The sequence below is a fragment of the Euprymna scolopes genome, chromosome 33 (genome assembly GCF_053919585.1).
Source record: "Euprymna scolopes isolate OS-2025 chromosome 33, ASM5391958v1, whole genome shotgun sequence".
Lineage (NCBI taxonomy): Eukaryota > Metazoa > Mollusca > Cephalopoda > Sepiida > Sepiolidae > Euprymna > Euprymna scolopes.
The window spans coordinates 10,381,973-10,405,482 of NC_136514.1; the positions used below are offsets into that span (position 1 = coordinate 10,381,973).

Genomic DNA, 23,510 nt, shown 5'->3' on the forward strand with positions numbered 1-23,510 from the left:
CAACCAACCAATCTAAAGGCGATACAGATAGTAATAAAGCAAAGTTTGGAATGGAAATATCAGGTCTTCAGCGTCATAGGGAATTATTAGCAGGAGGTTTTGTCACAAGTTTTTAAAAATAGAAATAAGGAACAAAATTTGGTTGTATGTAAAGAAAACAAAATAAGGGTGTAGATTATGATCTGTATTGAAATATAGGATAAGGAAGGAAGTATGAGGGTGTTAAGAAACTAGATTGGTTGGTTGTTTTTATTTTACGGCATACCAACCCATTTCAGGTTATTTAATGCCGAATTCAGTGATTTTGAAGAACAATTTTTTAATAGAATATATGTTTTTTTTTTTAGTCTGTTTCTATTTAACCCATAGTTGGGACACTAACAAGGTACTACTACTCCGGGTCGGAGTGGACCTGGGAGCAATGGCAATTAAAGGGTGGTTCCACACTCTCAAATCCGGCAAACTGTGGCATCACCATCGGAGATAGTTTAAGGTCATATCCAGGACCCAAGGAGCTAGAGATAAATATAATAAAAGATGAACAAGGAAAATACATGTATGTGTTTGTGATAGCCGACAACATCATAAACGCTGTAAAACATTTAAAACATTCTACCGCGCATTGGATCCATTAGCAAAGGTATATTAAGTAAACACCTTTTTTTAGAATATCTTTGTGAAAAGGGTTTTAAAATTTATCTCCAATATAATAAAAGATTAACAAAGAAAATACATGTATGTGTTTGTGGTAGCCAACAACATTATAAACGTGGTTTAACATTGGACCCATTTGCAAAGGCCTATCAAGTAAACACTTTTTTGGAATATCTATAAAATTAATCTCCATTACTCTTAAATTAACTCGAATTTGTCGTGGCCAGAAAATGAACAACTTACGTTTTCTTCTTACATACCCCCGTCACCTCAGTACCGTCCCTATTTACATGTGTAAAGATATTAAAAGATACGGAAAGAAAGGAAAGAAAAAAGGTTTAAAGGAGGAAAAAACATAGATAATTATATTGATGGTGATTATAAAACATTTTTTTTTCTTTTTCCCCTCTTGCCTTCTTCCCCTCTCACCTCCCCACCCTTACCCCCTCCACTCTACATCTTTCATTACTCATTTCAATGTGAAACTTTAAAGTTGTATAATAATAATAATAATAATAATAATAATAATAATAATAATAATAATAATAATAATAATAATAAAAACCCAAAATCTATTTAATTAATTCAAAACATCAATGCTTAGATCTAATTAATAATTATAATCGCAATAAAAATGAATAATAAATGGTAACGAGGATTAAATAAAGTAAGAATGTTAGTAACTGTGATATAAAAAATAATTGATAATAATAATTATATTGATTACTAGTAGAAATACTAGTGGAAATAGTAATAATAGTAATACTAATAGTTTTTAATAATGATAATAGTGAAGAGACCTCCAGCTGCAAGTAACTAGCTGACCGAAACATGTCCATGAATGTGTCGCGACATATTATTGCTTAATTAAAAACAAATAGAAACTATATATATATATATATATGCATATATTGTTTACAGAAAGTTTTAGATGAGATAAGTCATTGGTACCGTCAGTTTCAAACCCGATAATTAAGGACCGTTTTAGATACCCATATCAAACTCTCTTCAGCCAATACTCACCCATGATGAGTATTGGCTGAAGAGAGCTTCATCCAAGATGAGTATTTGCTGAAGAGAGCTTAATATGAGTATATAAATCGGGCCCTAATTATCAGGGTTGAAACCGACGGTACCAATGACTTATCTCCCCTAAAACTTTCTGTGAACAATATATTTATAATATGCTCTTAATTTCGGAATTGCCTTATAATTGAGCACTCTGCTGTTTTTTTTTTTTGCAAAACGAACCTACTAATTATATATATATATATATATATATATATATATATATATATATATATATATATATATATATATATCACTTTATTCGAATGGCAAAATTTTAAAGTAATTGTAAAGAAATGAACCATAGCGGAAATTCAGTCGACTAAAATAAGATGGAAAACGGGGTTAGGAAAAAGAAAAAAAAATGGGGGAAGTTTCATGTAACAAATGTACAATTCAGTAAAATAAATACGTCGATTAAGAAGGAGATCGCTAAAATACACCCGAAGCGCTTTTCGTTCAGACTAACTTTTCAAGGCATATGTCTGAAAAATGATTTTCTTTTAGAATATTAGGTAGTGGAATGGAATAAGAGCGTTCCATTACCCAATATTCTAAAAAAATCATTTTTCAGACATATGCCTTGAAAAGTTAGTCTGAACGAAACGCGCTTCGGGTGTATTTTAGCGATCTCCTACTTAATCGACTTATTTATTTTACTGAATTGTACATTTGTTACATGAAACTTCCCCCATTTTTTTTCCTCACCCCGTTTTCCATCTTATTTTAGTCGACTGAATTTCCGCTATGATTCAATTCTTTACAATATATATATATATATATATATATATATATATATATATATATATAAATACACACACACACACATATATATATATTAGCAATATATAGGTAGAAGTTTACAGTGAGCGAGATATTTCTGCCGCACCCTGTATAATAGATATTGCACTATTTGCATTATATATACACACACACACACACACACACACACACACACACACACACACACACACACACACATATATATATATAATGCAAATAGTGCAATATCTATTATACAGGGTGCGGCAGAAATATCTCGCCCATTGTAAACTTCTACCTATATATTGCTAATGAACTAATACAAATATCAATGATGTTTTCATTTTAGTCAATAACTTGGCATTGTCGTTCAGGTACTCTCATCAAGCAATATGGTTTTGGCATCGTGTTTTTACGGTAGAAATGTTTTTGAAGAATGGTGAATCTGTAACTGCAGCACAGGAAACTTTCTTAGTTCATTACAAGGTAGGACGTCATGATGCTGTTCCAGATAGAAAATTAATACAGCTTCGGGTTGTAAATTTAAGAGTTACAGATTCAGCGCTTAAAAGAAAGCCACCGGGAAGGCCTCGAAGCGCTCGAACGACAGACAGTATTTGAGGGGTAAGACTTTCTGTTACTCAGTCTTTTACACGTTCAGCTCGCAAAGTTGCTTTGACCTTGGGATTGTCTGATCGAAGAGTCAGAAGAATTCTAAACATCCACACAAATTAATGGTTGCTCAGAATTTGCACGAGCGCGACTGGGAAGATCCCCAAACCAAAATGTGGGAAACATTTCTGCCGAATTCTGTATAAACGAACGCATATATGTATAATTTAATTTTTGCATGTTTTTAAATGAAAAGATAATAAATATAAACCAGTTATAAATAAGATGAACACATAAAAAATAAACAACCAATTAGAGTATGCGTAAAAAGGCGTATAATGGATTCTACGAATACTATAACAAATATTTTTGAAAATAACAAACTCTTTTTCTTGCGTGAAACAAACAACACAGGAACATATAAATAATAATAATTCTGATTTCGTTTATCAAAGTCTCTCTGGAAAGGGATGCGATTCATTTCCAGTGGATTTCCCTCAATTCCGGATTCAAACCAGGAGCTTCAATAATTCAATAATAATAATAATAATAATAATAATAATAATAATAATAATAATAATAATAATATATAGTCTGGAGAAAAAAAGTAGATTAGATATACGGAAAGTTTTGGTCTTACTTTGTAAGGGGTGTTGCGTTTGATCAACACTGTCTGGGAGCCATGAGATATAATACTCCTTACAAGAATAACAAAGACTGGCTTAAAATCTCGGAATCAAAAGTAATGCACTGATTGCAAGAAATTGATTGACTTACAGGAAAAGTTTTTGAATAGGGAGCTTGCTACTAAAATATTTTAAATGGTGTTAAACGTCGTAAAACTTCCATGACTATATATATATATATATATATATATATATATATATATATATATATATATATATATATATATATGTATGTATGTATTTATGTCAAGAATTAGAGTTCAATAGAAACGTTGTTTTAATTTGAATAAAATAAAACACGCATCAAATGCGCTTGAAAGCCAAATCACAACGTAATATTAGGAAAATAAACAAACATTTTACTTGTTTAAAATTTATCACAGATATATTTCGAAGGTATACGCCATTTTCAGTGTGTTGTCTTGTTTCTTTTTTTTCTTTTTCTTCTTCCTTGACATGCTGTAAATTTTGAGCAAGAAGTGTGTTTGTATAGAGCCGCGCGTGGTATCTATTGAATTCTCATTCTTGACGTTATTCTCGCGCTACCTACGCACAGTTCAAACATTGTAAAATACAACCTCCAGATACGTATTTTATATATATATATATGTATATATATATATAAAATACGTTACAAAATATGTTATAAAAAAGAATATATATATATATATATATATATATATATATATATATATTCTTTTTTATAACAGAATTCAATTAATTGTTTTGCAGCCTCCGCCCATCTTTATTTCCATTTATTTTTTACGATCCTATGTTGTTCACCCCCATGCACAAGATATGAACTTTTCCGACTTTCAGAGTTCTCAGTATACATTTGTATTCCGCCATCTTGGCGATACTTACTACGACTATTGCTCTTTGTATAATCTGTTTTTCTAATCAGTTCCGGGTTCATGTTTTCCTTAATGACCATTTTAGGATTACAACATTCCCCAAATCCTTTATTATTTCATATAAAAAAATTCCAACAGTTTTTAGAAACATATAGTTATCTCTGAGGAGTTGTTTAGTAGCCTTCCACAATTCAACGTGTAAAACGTACTACATAACAATAATAAATAAAACTATATATACTATTACTTATAAAAGAACATGCTTGTCCAAGTAGCGTGCTATATCACGTGATGACCGTTTTCTTTTCAAAAATGAAAACGCTGAATTTTATTTCAAGCAAAATCAATTCTTATTTGCAGTCACTAAGAGCATATTATAGCAGTTAAGTTATGAATTTGTGATATTTCTTTTCTAGATGCAATTGCTAGTATTATATTTATTTCAGTTTTTAATCTTTTTCTTTATTTCATTATTTTATTAATTGTGTAAATAGATTTCTCGTGGAAAAATGTGCCGATTCTATCTGGCAAGTTCATTTAGAATACATATTGTTTTATTTTTTTTTTATAATAGATTTTTCTTGTCCATAAATGTTTATATTTTCCAAGTTGATAGCATAAACAGCTTAGGAAATTGTATTCATTTCAGTTTGTGAGAGGGGAATCTTTAACCATACCTTCCCTTAAACATGCCAAATGGGCTTTTATTTAGTACAGTACTAAATTTTTTTATTTAAAAAAAAAAAAATTTAATGGAGAGTAGACAATGCATTGTGGATGCGTTATCGGCAGCTCCCCTTACTCTCGCTTCTCTTTATTTGTTACTCAGTCCTCATATTTTAATGAGTGTTTTTTTCTGACAAAGGGAGAAGAAAAAGCTGTATCGTAGGTTGGCAGTATTTTACGTGACCAGCCGTCAGAGATGTCGGAAATTTTCTGTTTCTATGTCTATCCTTGTAGCCATGTCACTAGTAACGGTGCTGCAGGTAAACGTTTTATCTGGGCTGACGTTATCAGCCTGATAGTCAGGGACCCGAACCTTCGATTAACCACTGAAGAGGCTGTCCTATCAGCAGGTGCAAAGTACTGGGGCTGCTGTATTGCCATTTGGTGAATGGATTCTGGACCATGCAGTAACTTCTCGATGCCATATTAGTGGGCAATTGTTACAGATACACCTTTTCATGTGCTACAAAAATATATTTCTTCATTTCTATTTCTCTCTTACTTTCCCTCTCTGCCCTGCTTCAAGCAAGTCTATCGACCATGAAAAGTTTCAATAAAAAATACACGATTAAACCCGGATCTCCAACTGCTAACGTAGACCCCCACTACCAGGTCTCCTTCTCGAACATCAGAGGTCTACGTTCTAACCTTCCAGAGGTTGAAACCCAATTACAGGAGACTAAACCAGACATTATTTCTAAGCGAAACATTGGACAGACCATTTCCCTAGATGAGTTCTTAATTAAAGGATACTCTAATTTAACTTCCAAATCTGATCCCCAAGATCGCCATGGGCATGGAATATGTGCCTATATAAAAGATGGCTTTCCATGTTGTAGGGACATCTCCAGAAAAGATCCTAACTTACCCCATATGTGCTTCCGGGTTGCACTTGCTCAAACTACTGCATTTATATTTGCTCTCTATTGCCCCCACAACAGCGGAGTTACTATCTTTAAAAGCATATATGAGAAAATTGTCCACGTCCTATCTGCTTATCCTTCAGCTAATATTCATATCTGTGGAGACTTTAATGTTCATAATGCTAACTCAATCAAAAAAGACCGATGATGAGGGGAGGATCTGTCATGATTTCTCCATTGCTTATGACCTCACATAGATTGTTCACGAACCCACCCGTGTGCCCGATACTGGCGGCCAGTATGCAAGTCTCCTAGACCTTTTTCTCACAACTTGCCCTGAACTGCGTCCAGCTTCCATTCTGTCTGGACTTGGATCTTCCGACCACTCTGTTGTATCAGTTAAGATAAAAATGAAATCTAATAAGTCTTCAGACGTACCTCTCTACCATACTATATATCGCTACTCTATGGCTGACTGGGATAGCTTCCGTACATTTATATCAGATCTACCTCTGCGTTCCATGTTTAAAAAGGAAGTGTCCTCTATAGTATCAGACCTGACGGAATGGTTAATTGTAAGTATAGACCGTTTCATACCCTCGAAAAAGTTCCAGCAAAAACCTAATAGCCAACCGTGGTTCTCTCCAGAATGTGCTGCTGCCATTGCGCATAGAAATCACTTTTTCCACTGCTTCCAACGTAATAGATCTACTGAAACTAAACCCGCTTTCAGGACTGCCAGCAACCATTGTAAAAAAGTAATAAAGAACGCAAGAGAGTTTTATGTTCAGTCCGTCAAGTCCAAAGTAGCTTAGCAACGGCTTGGTTCCCACCAGTTTTGGAAAATACCAAACAGGATCATGAACAGAAGCGTGTGCTCTATCCCAACTGTCATCAATGGACCTGAGATAATCTCGTCAGCATCCGACAAAGCCAAACTTTTTGCCAAAAACTTTGCAGCTGATTCTTCCCCTTGCGACCAAGGCCACCAACCTTCAATATTTCCTACTGTATCAGAAAACACGTATGTGATATACAAATATCTGTACGTGATGTTGCCAAGCTAATCAAAAACCTTGATTCCAGTAAAATAACAGGCCCTGACGGTATTCCAATTATAGTACTCAAATAACTTCAACCAGAACGAGCGCCCATCCTTACAAAACTGTTTAAACGCTGTCTTAAGGAGAATTGCTTCCCATCGCCCTGGAAAATCTCATCAGTATGCCCTGTATTTAAGAATTCAGGTGATCACTCATCTCCCTTTCAATACAGACCAATAAGTCTTCTGTGTGTTATGAGTAAGTTGCTGGAATCTGTATTAAATAGTAAAAAATAACCTTGTTAGTGACACGCAATATGGTTTCCGGTCCGCTATTTATCTCTGATAGGTTCATAAAAGTAGTGGTTGATGGGCAGAAATCAGAAGCTATCAGTGTTAATACAAACCAATTATAAAAAAATTAAAATAAATAAATAAATATAAAAATCTACTACCACACACACACACACACACACACACACACACACACACACACACACATACACACACACACACACACACACACACACACACATATATATATATATATATATATATATAACTCTACGTACGGCTCCCACCTAACACTTACCATTACAACCATAACCCATTAGAACAGATACACCACTGCACACAGCTCACAGCCCGCCTCACATTCCAAACAGGACATTAACACAACCTCCTCCCATATAAATAATACAAAAAATAAATAAATAAATAAATAAAATAAAATAATATACTAAAAGAAACTTAATAAATAAAACAGCAGTATATATTTAATTTAAAAAAAAAATTAAAAGTTACTGAAGTAATACAAACCAACTAAAATCAAAAGTTAATACAAACCAACTAAAATTAAAAGTTAGCCGAAGTAATACAAACCAATTAGAATAAAAAAAATAAATATAAAAATCTACTACCACTCATGAATATAAACAAATTAACAACTCCCAAAAAATGTCACCTCTATTCCCCTTCCCTTCCCCTCGCCTATCTTCCCACCTCCAGCAACACTAACCTAAACACTCAGCTGCCGACCCGATCCCCCTCCGCTTTCACAGCCCACCCCTACAGTAGCCGACCGGACACAGCCCAGCAGCGACTTAAGTGCCCCAGAAAAGCAGAGACATCCACACATCAGCAGAAAAATAAATAAATAAATAAATAATAGTAATAATGATAAAGACAACATAACAGAGAACAAGAAAAAAAGCTCACGCTAAAACAAGTTATAAACCAAAAAAAAAAAATAAATAAAATAGAAATAGACAAATAAAAATAACAAATTTATAAACATGTTAATTACCTAATCATACCATACATAAATCCCCTACTCACATTTGCCCCGAGGCCTCACATAGCTACACAACTTCCGGCCCTTCATCCAGCATGCTTTGAATCGACCTGTTACGCACACCATTTTAAAAGGGAAAATTTTTCCGAAATTAATAATGGAATACGTCGCATGAATACAAGTAAGACATTTTACCATACAACTAAATAAATATACATATATAAAAAAAAATATGTATATATATATATATTTTATTATTTTTTATTTTATATATATATATATTTATTTAGTTGTATGGTAAAATGTCTTACTTGTATTCAATAATCAGTAAGTACATATATATATATATATATATATATATATATATATATATATATATATATATGTGTGTGTGTGTGTACTTATTGATTTGTAAATCGCCAACAAAATCCTCTTACCAACAGCGACTCTAATTCATTCCTCGCATTGTGACAGCTTTCTAAATCTCTTTTACATACCTATCCCACACAATGCTTCAAGCAAACTACATATCAATCCTATATATATATATATATATATATATATATATATATATATATATATATATATACATATATATATATATATATATATATATATATATATATATATATATAAATGTCTGGTTTATATTCGATTGCCGTGGTTGGGGAAAGTAAGTGAAAAATTCCCAAAACAAATTAGTTCAACTGTTGAAGGATGTTATTTTGCTTCAAATGTTTGTGTTGTGCATAATACAAAACCATTAATGGCTTCCAATAAAAAAGATGTTCCACCCCCTCATCATATTAGTAATGCCATTTATTCATTTAAATGTGGTTGCGGTGCCGACTACGTTGGTCGAACGTCTTTAAAATAGGAAAGTCTCATACAACAACATGTACCGAGCAAAATCAGTAATGGAAAATTCCTACCTACCGACGCTGTAAACAACACATATGGATCCGCTATAACGGAACACTTTATTAAATACCGGGATTTTGCAACGAACTTCAGCATCGACTCTTTCTCTGTATTGAGTCGAGCTCACTCCGTATATCATCTAAAAGTCTTGGAGACTGTTCACGTTCGCCTTAGTAAGCCTTCCCTTTGTAAGCAAAAGGACTGCTTGTTGGGTTTGAACGTGATCAGCCTCTAAAATAATTGCTTTTGCTGCCGTCTCTTTTTTAGATTTTATTATTAAGGAAAACAAATTACTAAAAAATAAATCCCTTGATTCCAATTTTGATGAGTAAGGGCGAAATATGTCGATTGACTCGCTTTGATTTTTTTCCTCTCTATTTCCCTACTTTTATTTTTTAGTCGCTATCCATTTTCCTTTTTCTCCTCGGTCTTTTTTTTTTTTTAATATAAAATGAATTCCGAAGGAATACGTCTTCCCTTCATGTTTGCCTTAATAAAGCTTTGTACCCCCAAGAAAATCATGAAATATATATATATATATATATATATATATATATATATATATATATATATATATATATATATATATATATATATATATATATATATATTTATTTATTTATTTATTTATATATATATATACACACAGTTTTTAGCAGTTGGATTTTGCGATATGTTGAATGGCGGGAAGTTTGTTGTTGTTATTCCCGCTGTTTTTCGGTGCGCTGATATTTTTTCTTGTGCTTACCCCCCCCCCCCCTTCCATAATCTCCAGATCTTCGCATTCGTCACACTATTATAATAGTTACCGTTTCTTCCACAAACGCCGATCGTCCTCGCCCTACAATAACACCATGTCTCTCATTTACTACAGAGTCGGAATGCGTCTTCTTTTCGGGCCGATAGCATCGCACCTCTTTTCGCATCAGGTAGATATCGCGTTTCACAGAAAAAGAGGGGAGAAGAGGTATACTGACGAAGGAAAACACGCAAGAACAGAGCGAAACAAAAAGTTGGGAATATGAAGGCTGTAGGAGAGGGGCGGCATTCGGGATGGCGAAGACGGTGAGGACCGGCATGCTTCACTCTGCTAAGTTTGCTCGACCAGAACAGCTCCAAGAACTCCGAATTCTTCAGCTTTGGGGTCGAGTAGAAAGGTTACTCATGTTGGTACATTCGTACCAAAATTCGGTAATTGCCGTCCCCTCTGATACGAAGAATTAAATTCAATTTAAGGTTCTTTATTATTAATTGTGCTTGAGGTTCTTTGAGATTACAGGAGCGCGTTTGAAGACACATTTTCTTTTGGACGAGCACGAGCACATAGAATCATAATAATTTACATTTGAGTTATAAAATTCAATTCCAGAAAACAATTTCGAATGGACAACGTAAAGCAGTTCTTCCCGTCCTTATCATGTGCGTGGACCCGCTAAGAGATAATTTACCATCTGTGAACCCTATATATGCATATTTTTCGAGGTGCCTTCAATGAGTTTCCAGACGGTTTTCGTCTGGGTACTTTTATTGATAGTACACACATGATTACAATATGGTTGTCTTCAAGTCTAACGTAAACAAGTTTTTGATGAGCCGTTCCATATGAGTTAACAAATTTACTAAATTTCCATTACTAACGGTTACTATATTGTCCAATTTCTACTGTAAACTCTTTAACCCTTATCCTCGAGTGGCCTCAAGGCCTTGATAAGTAGTAATGCCTATGTAAAAAAAAAGAAAAAAATCAAGTCGAGGTTGGTTTAACAAACGAAGTGCATTAACATCACAGGTACAAAGGTAGGAATACGAGTATGATTAACTAGCGCTCAGCTAGGCAATGGAGTACTATCGCTCTTTCTCATTCGTGTAGACATTACTGGCACTATATATATGGTGAGAAGCGGTGTAATTTCCCTTATGCATAGAAAGGCCGGTATAACAGCACCAAAAAGCCTATGTTAAGCTATGTGTACGAATATGTTATATAACGACGTACACGTTGAGTAGTTGGGTTTTATATTCCATGTGTATATTCGTGTACGTGTAAGTGCGTGTATGTATATACGTCGTATCATTTAGTTAATCGTCTAGTGTGTATATTTTAACATTTATGCAACAGTTCTAACTTTGGTCGTAAGCCCTAATCTGACATCAGTGTTACTTAACTGTGACTACAAATTTATCCTCGGTTTTATTTTACCGTGACTGGCAATACAATCTACATGTTATTGCAGCTTAACCGCCAGTCAAGCATTTGTGTTATTTCACCGCGACTGCAACCTCGCGTACGTGTTATTTTTACTGTGACTGGCAATCTAGTCTGGATGCTATTTACCATGACCGACAACTGAGCCTGCAAACATCTATTTCTATAAATCGAACGTTTTGAGAACCTAATGTTCTATAGTATTGCACGCTTCTCTACTTCCCCTAAACACTAACCCAGTCAAATCAAACTGACTGATCAATGGCATAAAGACACCTTTCAATATTATATCATTGTATTTAGTGATTAACGACACGGCCTGGCGGTCTGGGTGTTCCAAGTTCGAATCTAGTTCGTTCCGCAAAAATCACTTTCACTTAAGATGCTGGCAACTTTATTTTAGTCCCTCCCATAAATGCACAATGGTTTTTGTTAGAAAGAATTCTGTTTACAAAAATATCGGGGAAACCAATACCAACAATTGAATCTTCGAATTTATACAATATGATGGTTAGAAAATGTAAGGTTATGTAGCATTATGAAATTATTAAATGACTTACCTTTTTTTGAAATTAGTGTTTACTATGTCCAATTATGAAACACCCTTAAAATGTTTGATATTTTGTATTTCAATGATAAGAAATAGTTCTTTAGCTTCCAAAATTTTAATCTTAATTGGAATCTGGATTTGTGAAAATTGAAAAAACAGTTTTTGAGGGTTTAAATTCTGCTGAATCACAGTTTTATCAGCTGCAAAGTAAGAGATTCTTTTTTCAACTATAAAAATTACTTTTCCACAAAAATCATTTTCACTGAGGATGTTGGCAACCTTCATTTGGACCAGCACATAAGTACCCGATGTCTTTCCAGAAAGATGTCTGATTAAAAAGATATCGTGGAAACTAATGCTAACAATAGAATCTTTGGATATATACGATATGATGATGATTCTTGTATGATCTAATACATAAAAGGCTAGAAGTCTGTGTGTCTCCATATTTTCAAACTCTATCTCTCTGAAACTAAAAGTCACAGAGCGACACTAGGGGCCTCAAATAATAGGATTTTTTACGGACCATTCTTTCATGGGTCTTGAACTGGTTAAAAAAGTTTTTAAGGGGTCCAAAATAGGTCAAAATTGGAAAAAAATCGTCATACATTTTGTACATTCATCTTAGTTTATTTTTATTTTTTATTTTTTAATCACTTTTTATGCATATCACGTTGGTACAGTGGTAACGTCGCCAGCTTTGAATGCTACAATTTTGCTTTCAGTTTCGATTCTAGCTGATGACACCCAAATACTATTTCTTTTTACTTTTGAAATCACGACTCTTTCATAACATACACGAAATCTGAACAAATTAAAATATATTTAAGCGTATTTTACGACCGGGCAAAGCCCCTACCCCCGCTAGTAGAATTATACTTTCGTTTGCTTTCTTTCGGCTTTCCCAACAGTGTTTCCTTTTTCTATGTAATGCATTTACTAACAAGTATTTTAGTGACTTCATCTCCGCACTCCACGTAAAAAATAAATCTGGAATAATCTAATTTATAAAACTTACTATGTCTGTCTGTTTCTCTGTCTCCCTGTTTTCGAACTCTATCTCCTCTGAAACTAAATATCGAAGAACGGCGCTAGGGGGCCTCAAATGATTGGCTTTTTATGAACCGTTATTTTATGGGCTTTTAGCCGGTCAAAATAGATTTTTAGGGGTCAAAAGAGGTCAAAATTAAAAAATAAAATCATTATACATTTTGTACATACATAGTCTATTTTTAATCTGTTCATATGCGTGTCATGTTTGGTACAGTGGTAACGTCATCAACTTTGTATGTTGCAGTTTTGTTTTCGGTTTCGATTCTAGTTGTTAACACCTTATTACTTTTTTTTTACTTTTGAAATCACGACTGTATAATAATATATACGAAATCTGGACAAATTAAAATATCATATTTAAGCGTATTTTACGACCGTGCAAAGTCGGACGACCACCACCCCACTAGAGCTATCCCATGTCGTCTTCAATCTATAACTTTAATAACATTTAATTTCTGCAAATATTACGAGTAATCTCAAATAACTAAATAACCTCAAACCTAATCCTCGTCACAGATTCGACCTAGAAGCGACCAACACGGGAATAGGTAAGTCATTTTTTTTTTGTTTTATCTAAACTATATATATATATATATATATATATATATATATATATATATATATATTGCTAATGGGTTAGTATTTATTAAGGCTAGAAACCACTCGAGGATAAGAGTTAAGCATTCGAATTATGATGAATATTGTGAGCGGATTGAAAATAATGAAAAGAAGGAACACGGTTTGATGGCTTCTGGCAGCAGTTTATGACAAGTGCTTATTGACATTCAATTTGGCGATGACAATGATGTAGCCTTAAGGGAAGCAAAATTGTGACTACGCGTTTTATTAGTGGAAACTTGTTGGAAGGAAACATTGTTCATGGAAAAAGTGCATTATAACAGAAAACTGAATAACGGTCTGAGAAAAATTCGACCCCTCTATTTACTCCTAAAGAAAAGGAGTGTTTAAAAAACGAGCCATTTCTTCCTCGATTCCTGAAAAACATCCTGATTGCTATAAACACTGCCAGATGTAGTGTAAATGTTTTTGTTTGATTTAAAGTCAAACATATCTCATTATTTCAATTAGGTTTCGTTGTTTAAATTTGTTGGTTGTTTGTTTCTTTGATGTTTTTATTATTTCATTTTTTTATGCTTTTCGTTTTTAATTTTTCACTTTCTTTTTTGTTTCCATTTATTATTATTATTTTTTGCCTTTTAATTCTTGCTTTTTATGACACGCCAGTGCATTTCTTTTTCTTACGCCTTTGTCTTTTTTGTTCTTTCTGCCTTTTTTTTCTTTTTTTTCTGTTTTCTCTTTTTCTTTTTTTCTTTTTTTCTGTTTTCTTTTTTTTCTTTTTTTTTCTGTTTTCTTTTTTTTCTTTTTTTCTTTTTTTTCTATTTTCTTTTTTTTCTTTTTTTCTGTTTTCTTTTTTTTCTGTTTTCTTTTTTTTCTGTTTTCTTTTTTTTCTTTTTTTCTTTTTTTTCTATTTTCTTTTTTTCTTTTTTCTGTTTTCTTTTTTTTCTTTTTTTTCTTTTTTTTTCTATTTTCTTTTTTTTCTTTTTTTTCTGTTTTCTTTTTTTCTTTTTTTTCTTTTTTTTCTTTTTTTCTGTTTTTTTTTCTTTTTTTTCTGTTTTCTTTTTTTCTTTTTTTTCTATTTTTTTTTTTCATTTTTTTCTTTTTTTTCTATTTTCTTTTTTTTCTTTTTTTTCTTTTTTTTCTGTTTTCTTTGTACACACTTTACATTCTTTTGGCTTTCCATCTCTTTTTTATTCTGATTTCTTCTTTCATTTTGCATTTTTATTTTTACACATGCAGACCACTCGGATTTGCCCGGTCGTAAAATACGCTTAAATATGATATTTTGATTAATGCAGATTTTGTATTTATTATTATATTACATTGGATCAAATATATAGAAATGATTTAAAAAGTAAAAAACAAACAAAAAAAAATCGTGCGCCACCATCGAGAATGGAAAGCCAACCGTTTAGCTTACAATTTACTTTTTCCTTTGACGTTAATGCCTAAGCTATGAAGACATTCTTGCTGCAAGGCTTAAAATTAAAACATGAACCGATATCTAATATGTCACGCATACATATTTGTAATGCCACCGTTCGACCTTCACCTGGCAAATTCCATTTTTTATTTTCTCACATTTGTAATGATTTTACCCGGCTAAAACACAAATATAAACTTTCGCATGGGTTCGAATATTCTTTATATCAAGTTTCATGTCTATAGACCAAAAACAACTGGCAGAGGAGTTTGATAGGCAAAGTTTTTTAAACAAATATACGCATACATCAATATATATAGAAAAATGTTTGTGTTTACTATAAGGTTTTTACGCAAATATTACGCAAGTATAAATCATCTAGAATATCTGCAAGTATATAATTACACATAATAGTTAACTAAGGATGATTATCTCAATAGAAAACCGAAAAAAAGCAACTAATAGTGAATTAATTAAAATGCATGCTTTAAAGAATATGCAAATTAGTTAGATCTTTTGCAGATGAATGCAACTCCACGACCCATGTATAAAACAGTTGTATTTTCTTCTATAATATAAATCTCACCTGTCTGTTTAAATGTATGTATGTATGCATGTATGTATGTATGTATGTATGTATGTATGTATGTATGCATGTATGTATGTACGTCTGCCTAAAACTTTCGACACAGGCGACGGATTTTCACGAGATTGGTATCGTCTTTAAGCTCGACCCTTCGGACGACAATATCGAAAAATTGGCTAAAAACATTAATTCCTTCATCCTCAACTTGGCATTTTTCGAAAGTCATTCCCTCTTTTCGATTGACTAGCCTTAATTTAAATCTTCGCTACTTCCCGTTTGGCGATGATCGCAACGGCAAAGATGTCAATTTTTTTCACGTCCTTTTCGTCCTTCGCGGTACAGGTTCGAGCCTGCCTGCCTACTATCACTTTTTTTGAGGGCTCAACACACACTTCCAAACATCCGGGCAACGCTGAGCACCGAATCTAGTTATAAATAAAAAAGCGGAAAAAGGGGTTTAATATGAATATCAATACACAAAAAACTAAATTTATAGAAGTATAGATAATTCGGAATTTTTGAGAAGACGGTTCATGATTCGTATTTCATGGATTATTCGGACTATCGTTCTCATCTTCAATGTTATTTTCACAACGTTTTAATCGATGTAACCTCTGACTTTAAGTGTATATTGTTGCTGGAGACACCCCTCCACGAGATTAATGGACTATCTCATGACGTCACTTACACTGGTGACGTCATTTCCGGTAACGAATACCAGTGCCCGGAGTCAGAGATTGGTACGCGGCTAAGCAGGTCGTACGCAAACGCCCAACAGTTGAGGAATGGTATTGCTCAACCCGCCTTGCCTGTAATATATGTGAATACATGTTTGTTTCTAAGTCTTGTGTTTCTTTTCGTTTTTATTACTATTTAACAATTGTCAAACTCGAAAATTTTATTATGTAATTCAGGAAACTGCACCGAAAGTTCGAACAGAACTTTTATTTTATCCACAGGGGTCAGCATGCTCTCTTTCCCTCAGCCATGACCAGGTAGACATCCTAATCTGTAATTGTATTCTGAGTATCGCTCGCAGTGGCGATTGAATCTTCAACCCCCGAAAGAGTGTCACATTCAACTGAATTTTAACAAGCATTTATCCGTATCCTTACGTGGTTTCATTGCAGGCGATGCACAGAATAAAATAGGTAATTAATTAGGATATCTGACCGTCGTGGCTGACGGCATGAGAACACGCTTTCCTTGTGGATTAAATAAAGATTTCTAATCGAAATTCCCGAGGCAGATAGAAATAATCCCGCGTTTGAAAAAATACATCATAAATCTATTATATTCCTGTTCTCTGTGAGATCGCTCCCCTTTTGTACGTCATCGTTCCATTATTTAATTTATATATCGTTTTTTTTCGTTTTATTTATACGTTGCATTATTTAATTTATATCACATACGTTTTCTGGTTTTATTGTAACTTTGCATTATTTCCTTTATATCTAATGCGTTTTTATTGTTTTAGTTCTGTGTTACATTATTTATTCATACCTCCTGCATTTTTTGTATTATTTCTATGTTACATTTTTTTAACTCGTATCACCTGTTTTTTAAGTTTTATTTTCTGTTACATTTTTTATTCATACCTCTTGCTTTTTTTTTAGATTTTCTATGTTACATTTTTTTAACTCGTAACTTCTGTTTTATAAATTTTTATTTTCTGTTACATTATTTATTCATACCTCCTGCTTTTTTTAGATTTTCTTTGTTACATTTTTTTTTTAAATCGTAACTTCTGTTTTTTAAATTTTATTTTCTGTTACATTATTTATATATACCTACTGTTTTTCTTTAGATTTTCTATGTTACATTTTTACTCGTGACTTCTGTTTTTTTTAAATTTTATTTTCTGTTACATTATTTATTCATATCTTCTGATTTTTTTTTAGATTTTCTATGTTACATTTTTTAACTCGTAACTTCTGTTTATTTATTTTATTTTCTGTTACATTGTTTATTCATATCTTCTGCTTTTTTTTAGATTTTCTATGTTTCATTTTTTAACTCGTAACTTCTGTTTTTAAAATTTTATTTTCTGTTATATTGTTTATTCATACCTCCTGCTTTTTTTTTTTAGATTTTCTATGTTACATCTTTAACTCGTAACTTCTGTTTTTTAAAATTTTATTTTCTGTTACATTGTTTGTTCATACCTCTTGCTTTTTTTTTTTAGATTTTCTATGTTTCATTTTTTAACTCGTAACTTCTGTTTTTTAAATTTTTATTTTCTGTTACATTGTTTGTTCATACCTCTTGCTTTCTTTTTTTTTAGATTTTCTATGTTACATTTTTTTAACTCGTAACTTCTGTTTTTTAAATTTTTATTTTCTGTTACATTATTTATTCATATCTTCTGCTTTTTTTGAGATTTTCTGTTACATTTTTTTAACTCGTAACTTCTGTTTTTTTTAAATTTTATTTTCTGTTACATTATTTATTCATATCTTCTGCTTTTTTGAGATTTTCTGTTACATTTTTTTAACTCGTAACTTCTGGTTTTTAAAATTTTATTTTCTGTGACATTATTTATTCATATCTTCTGCTTTTTTGAGATTTTCTGTTACATTTTTTTAACTCGTAACTTCTGTTTTTTTAAAATTTTATTTTCTGTGACATTATTCATTCATATCTATTGATTTTTTGTATTCTATTGTTTAACAACCCTGCATCTCCTGTTTTATATTTTATTTTTCGTTACATTATTTAATTCATATACCCTGTTTTTTGTTGTATTTTTCTACGTTACAGCTTTAAACTTGTATCCCCTGTTTTTATTTAATTTATATCTAATACGTTTTTCATTTTCTTTTTTTTCGTTACATTATTTAATTTTTATCTTCTGCTTTTACTTTTTATTTCTACAGCAACACGTTTTCTGAATTTCTGTTTTTTACCTTTAAGATATCTTTAAGAAATTACGTGTATATCTTATTAAAGAAAGAAACACTTATCATGTGTCGAAATTCTATTTGTTTTTTGTCTCTTAACATTTTGGGCGATGGGTTAGGTATGTACTTCGGGATATTTTTAGCAACTCTAGCAAATAAGCGGGAACAGAAAAAAAGAAAAACTAAGTAAGAACTTGAATTATTTTGAGATAAAAAAAGGAGCGATCAAAAGAGAGATAGTGCGAGAGTGAGCGAGACAAAATTGGAAAAGAGAGCTAGAATCAGCAAGCGAGCAGGAGTACGATACACACAGAGAGAGAGAGAGAGAGAGAGAGAGAGAGAGAGAGAGAGAGAGAGTGAGTGAGAAAGAAATAGAGAGACAGAAAGGGAGGGAGGGAGGGAGGGAGGGAGAGAGAAAGAGTTCAGTAGAAGCTAGGTCGGTAAGTGGGATATCCCAAATAATAAGAAAAACATGTGTACTACAGACTAACTTGAAAATACTCTTCGAATTGACGGCCACGCTGTTTTGAGTTTTTCTAAGGAGAGTGATCCAAATATGCGGTGGGGGCAATGGAAGTGATGGAAGCGGGAAAATGATGTGTAGTGCGCATGCGGGACTATTTTTACCGCCAATTCTGTTTTGATCGACACGCCCTTTGTTTTTCTGTCCTCTTGGGTGTCAGGTAGAAAGCGAGACTAGGATAATTAATAAAGCTCGTTTCTCACATAGTGCATGGGTCCTCGTTTCTGGGGCTATTGAATCAGATCAAATACATTACACACACACATATTAGTGCGCTGGCAAGACCGCAGGGGTGACAACCGAAGCAGCAAAACTGAAACTGACCTGCAGGACATTATATATATATATATATATATATATATATATATATATATATATATATATATATATATATATATATATAAATGTAGGCAAAGTTTGGGCATAATTTATTGGTTTGAAAATATAGTTTTTTTTCTTGCAATTGTCATAAAATTTTAACCATAGAATAGTATTATAATCTTCAAATAGCTTGCAAATTTTCATGTAGTTTCGTCTCTTAAGGTGACACATTAAGGAGATCATCCATCATCCAGAGCTTATTTTTTGCACTATTTATAGCCATAAAATGATTCAATCATAGTAATTTGTTTTCCTAGTTTTGCATATGAATTACAAAATATTTTACATTTTCCCCACACCTCTATCCTTGATAGCGGAGAGACTAAAACTTTATGCTATGGTTTCAAATGATCTGAAATAACAGCAAGGGGAAACTGGATTCCAAATATTTCTCGTATGTTATATCTCCCCTCTTTGGTTTTCATACATAAAGTAAATTTCACAGTGTATAAGGATTATTGGATACTGGAGATATTCATAACTATACCCTATTTCCAAAAGAGGGAAGATATAAAAGAGGGAAGATATATAAATATTTGGAATCAAGTCTCAGTTGCTGTTATTTCAGATCATTTGAGCAGCAAGTTTTTGTCTCACCTCATTATAGGCCAGAAATTTTGGAATATATATATATATATATATATATATATATATATATATATATATATATATATATATATATATATATATAGAGAGAGAGAGAGAGAGAGAGAGAGAGAGGAGACTTGCTCACATCTTAGAAGTCATTTCCTTGGAAAATTAAAATTATTTGAAAACCAGAAAATGCGAAGGAAAATTTTATAAAAAGATAAAATCATTTTTTCTTATCTTAGACTTTCAGTGTCAATACACTCTTATCAAAGAAGACTGTTGCTTTAAGAGTTTTCTTTTACGTTTTTTTTTCTTTTCATTTAAAATGTTATAGTCTTTGGGGATTTAATCGACGTGAATTGAGTGAAAAGAAACGTCTGTTCTTATTGACGACGACAGTCAGTCTAAATCGATGTGCACATTTTGCTGGTTGGCGCGAATTTTAAATAGGGCGCTTGTTATCACATTTTAGAAGACATTTCGTAGGTAAATTAAAATTATTTGAAAACTAGAAAATTCCAAGGAGAATTTTATTAATAAACATACATTTTTATTTGTATAGATATAATATTTTCGGTGAATGAATTCTATGAAGGTTGAAATGGAACGTGTAAGAGGATCGGTTTTAGTTTATAGCTCGAACTGCGACATGATGAAGTGAAATACACGACAAACAAAAAAACAAAAACAAAACAAAAAAAAGACGAATGCATTTGCGCTTTGCTGGAACTATTTTATCTTAACGACAAGCAATTCACTTCTTATCTCTGATTGATTGTTATGAAGTAGAAGCGCGGCTGCTGAAGAGTTGAAGGAATTAGACTACATCGCCCTTTCTCCCGTTCTGTAAAACACCCTCGTTGTCTTCCTTTTTCTCCTATTGTTGTTGTTGTTGTTGTTGTTGTTGTTGTTCTTCTTCTTCTTCTTCTTCTTCTTCTTCTTCTTCGTCGTCGTCGTCGTCGTTGTGTTTCCTAGAGTCTAAGTGACAACAAGTCTCCCCAGCTGTCCAGTATTCTCCACCTCTTTTGATAACATTTGCAATTTAATTTGCGTTATCACAACAAGCTCTTACCATTGATTTCGCGTTGGTAGCAACCGTTGTTCTTCACTGGAATTTGGGTAGTAATAAGCCTCCCCAAGATCCCAGTTCTGTTTGCACTCATCCAGTGGAGGTACGGTTAGTGCTTTCTCTTCCCGGTCTTTCCATCCTCCTTAACTCCCCTCGAGTAATTCGTATAGTATCAGTAGTATCAGTTAATGCCATTACATTGTGTGTGTCTGTGCACGCGCGTGCGAGGAGGATGTAACTTACAATTATTCATTTTCTTGTTCCATGTCTTGCCAGCACCTGCGGCTCTTATGTTTCATTCTTCACATTAAAGTATTATTATTATTATTATTATTATTATTATTATTATTATTATTATTATTATTAAATAATAATAATAATAATAATAATAATAATAATGACATGACCGTCTCCGGGGGCGGTTGAGCTCCCCCCAAAAGGGGCGAAAACTTAAAATCTACTAGAGGAAACGGGCAGACGTGACTCGTTATTTAATATTGGTGTGCCCGGCAACAGCTGAAGTCCCTGCTGAGAAGAAGGAATCATATAATATATGATTTGTTTAATCCGTCAACAAGCAATGTCATTTTGAGAGTTGTACGAAAACATTCTGTGAGACGGTGCAAATAAGTGATAACTGAGGTTCTGGAGAAGAATGTTTACACCTTGGGTATAGTTACTTCGACCCCGTAATTACAGGCGTGACCCCGGAGTGATGAGAAACCGCTCGTAAAACTCGCAGGTGCATCTCGTGGAGGGGAAGCCTCACTTTCTGAGGAAACCAATCGAAACATGCCGGAACTTGTCATGGTTGATTGGGCGAAGAGACTACCCGCTTCACCCCACATATAGTGTAGAGCCAAGGAAATGGCAGATGAGATGAGTTATTTCTGAGATTTGATTTAGCTTGAAATAGATTGTGAGGAGAATTATCGTTTTCCCACTCTATGCGACGCTCCGTTTCGCCGACATTGCACTGCTAAATAAAGAGAGGAAGCATAAAAATTAATTATCGACGTAGAGAAGTCGAGATTTGTACGGATTTATTAACTACTGTACTATACAGAACAATTGTACATATATATTCTTTTAATTTAATCAGTAAACAAAAAAGAAAACGAGTTTTTCTTTTTCCTTGTAAATTGATTTGTCTTAATGCCGGAGGGAAAATTTTCCAGTTACTGTTTCTGTTTTCTTTTCCTTAGCATATGACCGACCGGCGAGGCAATGGCATATCAACCCTGACGCGGGAAGAACTGACAAACACTCGGCCGCGAATTGAAGACTGACCAGTACGACCAACGGGGTTTTGCGGCATGAAAAGATCATATCTGGGTGCTGTTGATCAGGATAGTAACTTGGGCAGGATCAGAGGTCACATAATAAGAATGCATTTTTTGGTTTAATCTGTTATTTTGTATCATTTTGTAGATAGAGCCCGCGAGCAAAACCCGGCCCGCTAAATGATTTCCTCCAGCCCATCAACTGGTTGTGACCGACTCGCCAGATGCTTTTACCCGATCCAGGAGTAAATAATAAATAAAGAGGACATAATTGTATTTTATAATCGAATTTTTATTGAAATTCCAAACCCCAAGAATTTTATTTTGAGGGAAAACAAGCAGATATTTGTTTTTGATTTCAGATTTTGCTAGCAAAAGAGATTTGTCAACCATATTGAATGTTAACCTCTGTGATTTATATTCTTTATATTCTTCAAACTACTGTTCTCATCTTTAGTGTTATTCGTACAACGCTGTAACCTCTAACCTTCTTTAGGTGTTTATTCCAGAGTTCGGGAATATTTCTGTCGAACTCAGGAATCCGCACGGAATTTCGAACAAAATCCGATTTTAATCTACGAGGGTACCATACACCCGTTTCGGGCAGAAGTCCTAATTCACACGTGTATTTTTGAATTCTACCCACACTGAAGATTGGACCTCCATAAAAATTTAAATTACCGCTGAATTTTAGCAAGTACTTTATCCACCATGCTACCAGTCATTGCGGACAAGTAATTCGCAATTGTATTTTAGCGTCACATGTACTGAGCATTGGACCTTCAAGCTCAAGAAGAATGTAATTGCAACTAAATTTTAGCGAGTAATTCATACACTACGCTGCGCACCTTTGCGGACAGTTCAACAGAAAGATTCCCGAGTTC

At 33.2% G+C, this 23,510-nt stretch overlaps 1 protein-coding gene across 2 annotated transcripts in view; it reads left to right on the plus strand.

Moving 5' to 3' along the window:
• LOC145258136 (poly(rC)-binding protein 3-like) overlaps positions 1-22,796 on the plus strand; it is a 572,684-nt gene extending 549,888 nt beyond the window's left edge. Inside the window, exon 15 of one of the 2 annotated variants that reach the window (XM_080115914.1) lies at positions 22,549-22,570. In XM_080115914.1, the coding sequence (XP_079972040.1) occupies positions 22,549-22,555 (7 nt within the window). In that variant the 3' untranslated portion in view covers positions 22,556-22,570. Of the gene's footprint in view, positions 1-22,548 lie in introns of both variants that reach the window. The other variant, XM_080115921.1, reaches the window with a different exon arrangement.
• The last annotated feature ends 714 nt before the right edge of the window (positions 22,797-23,510 follow it).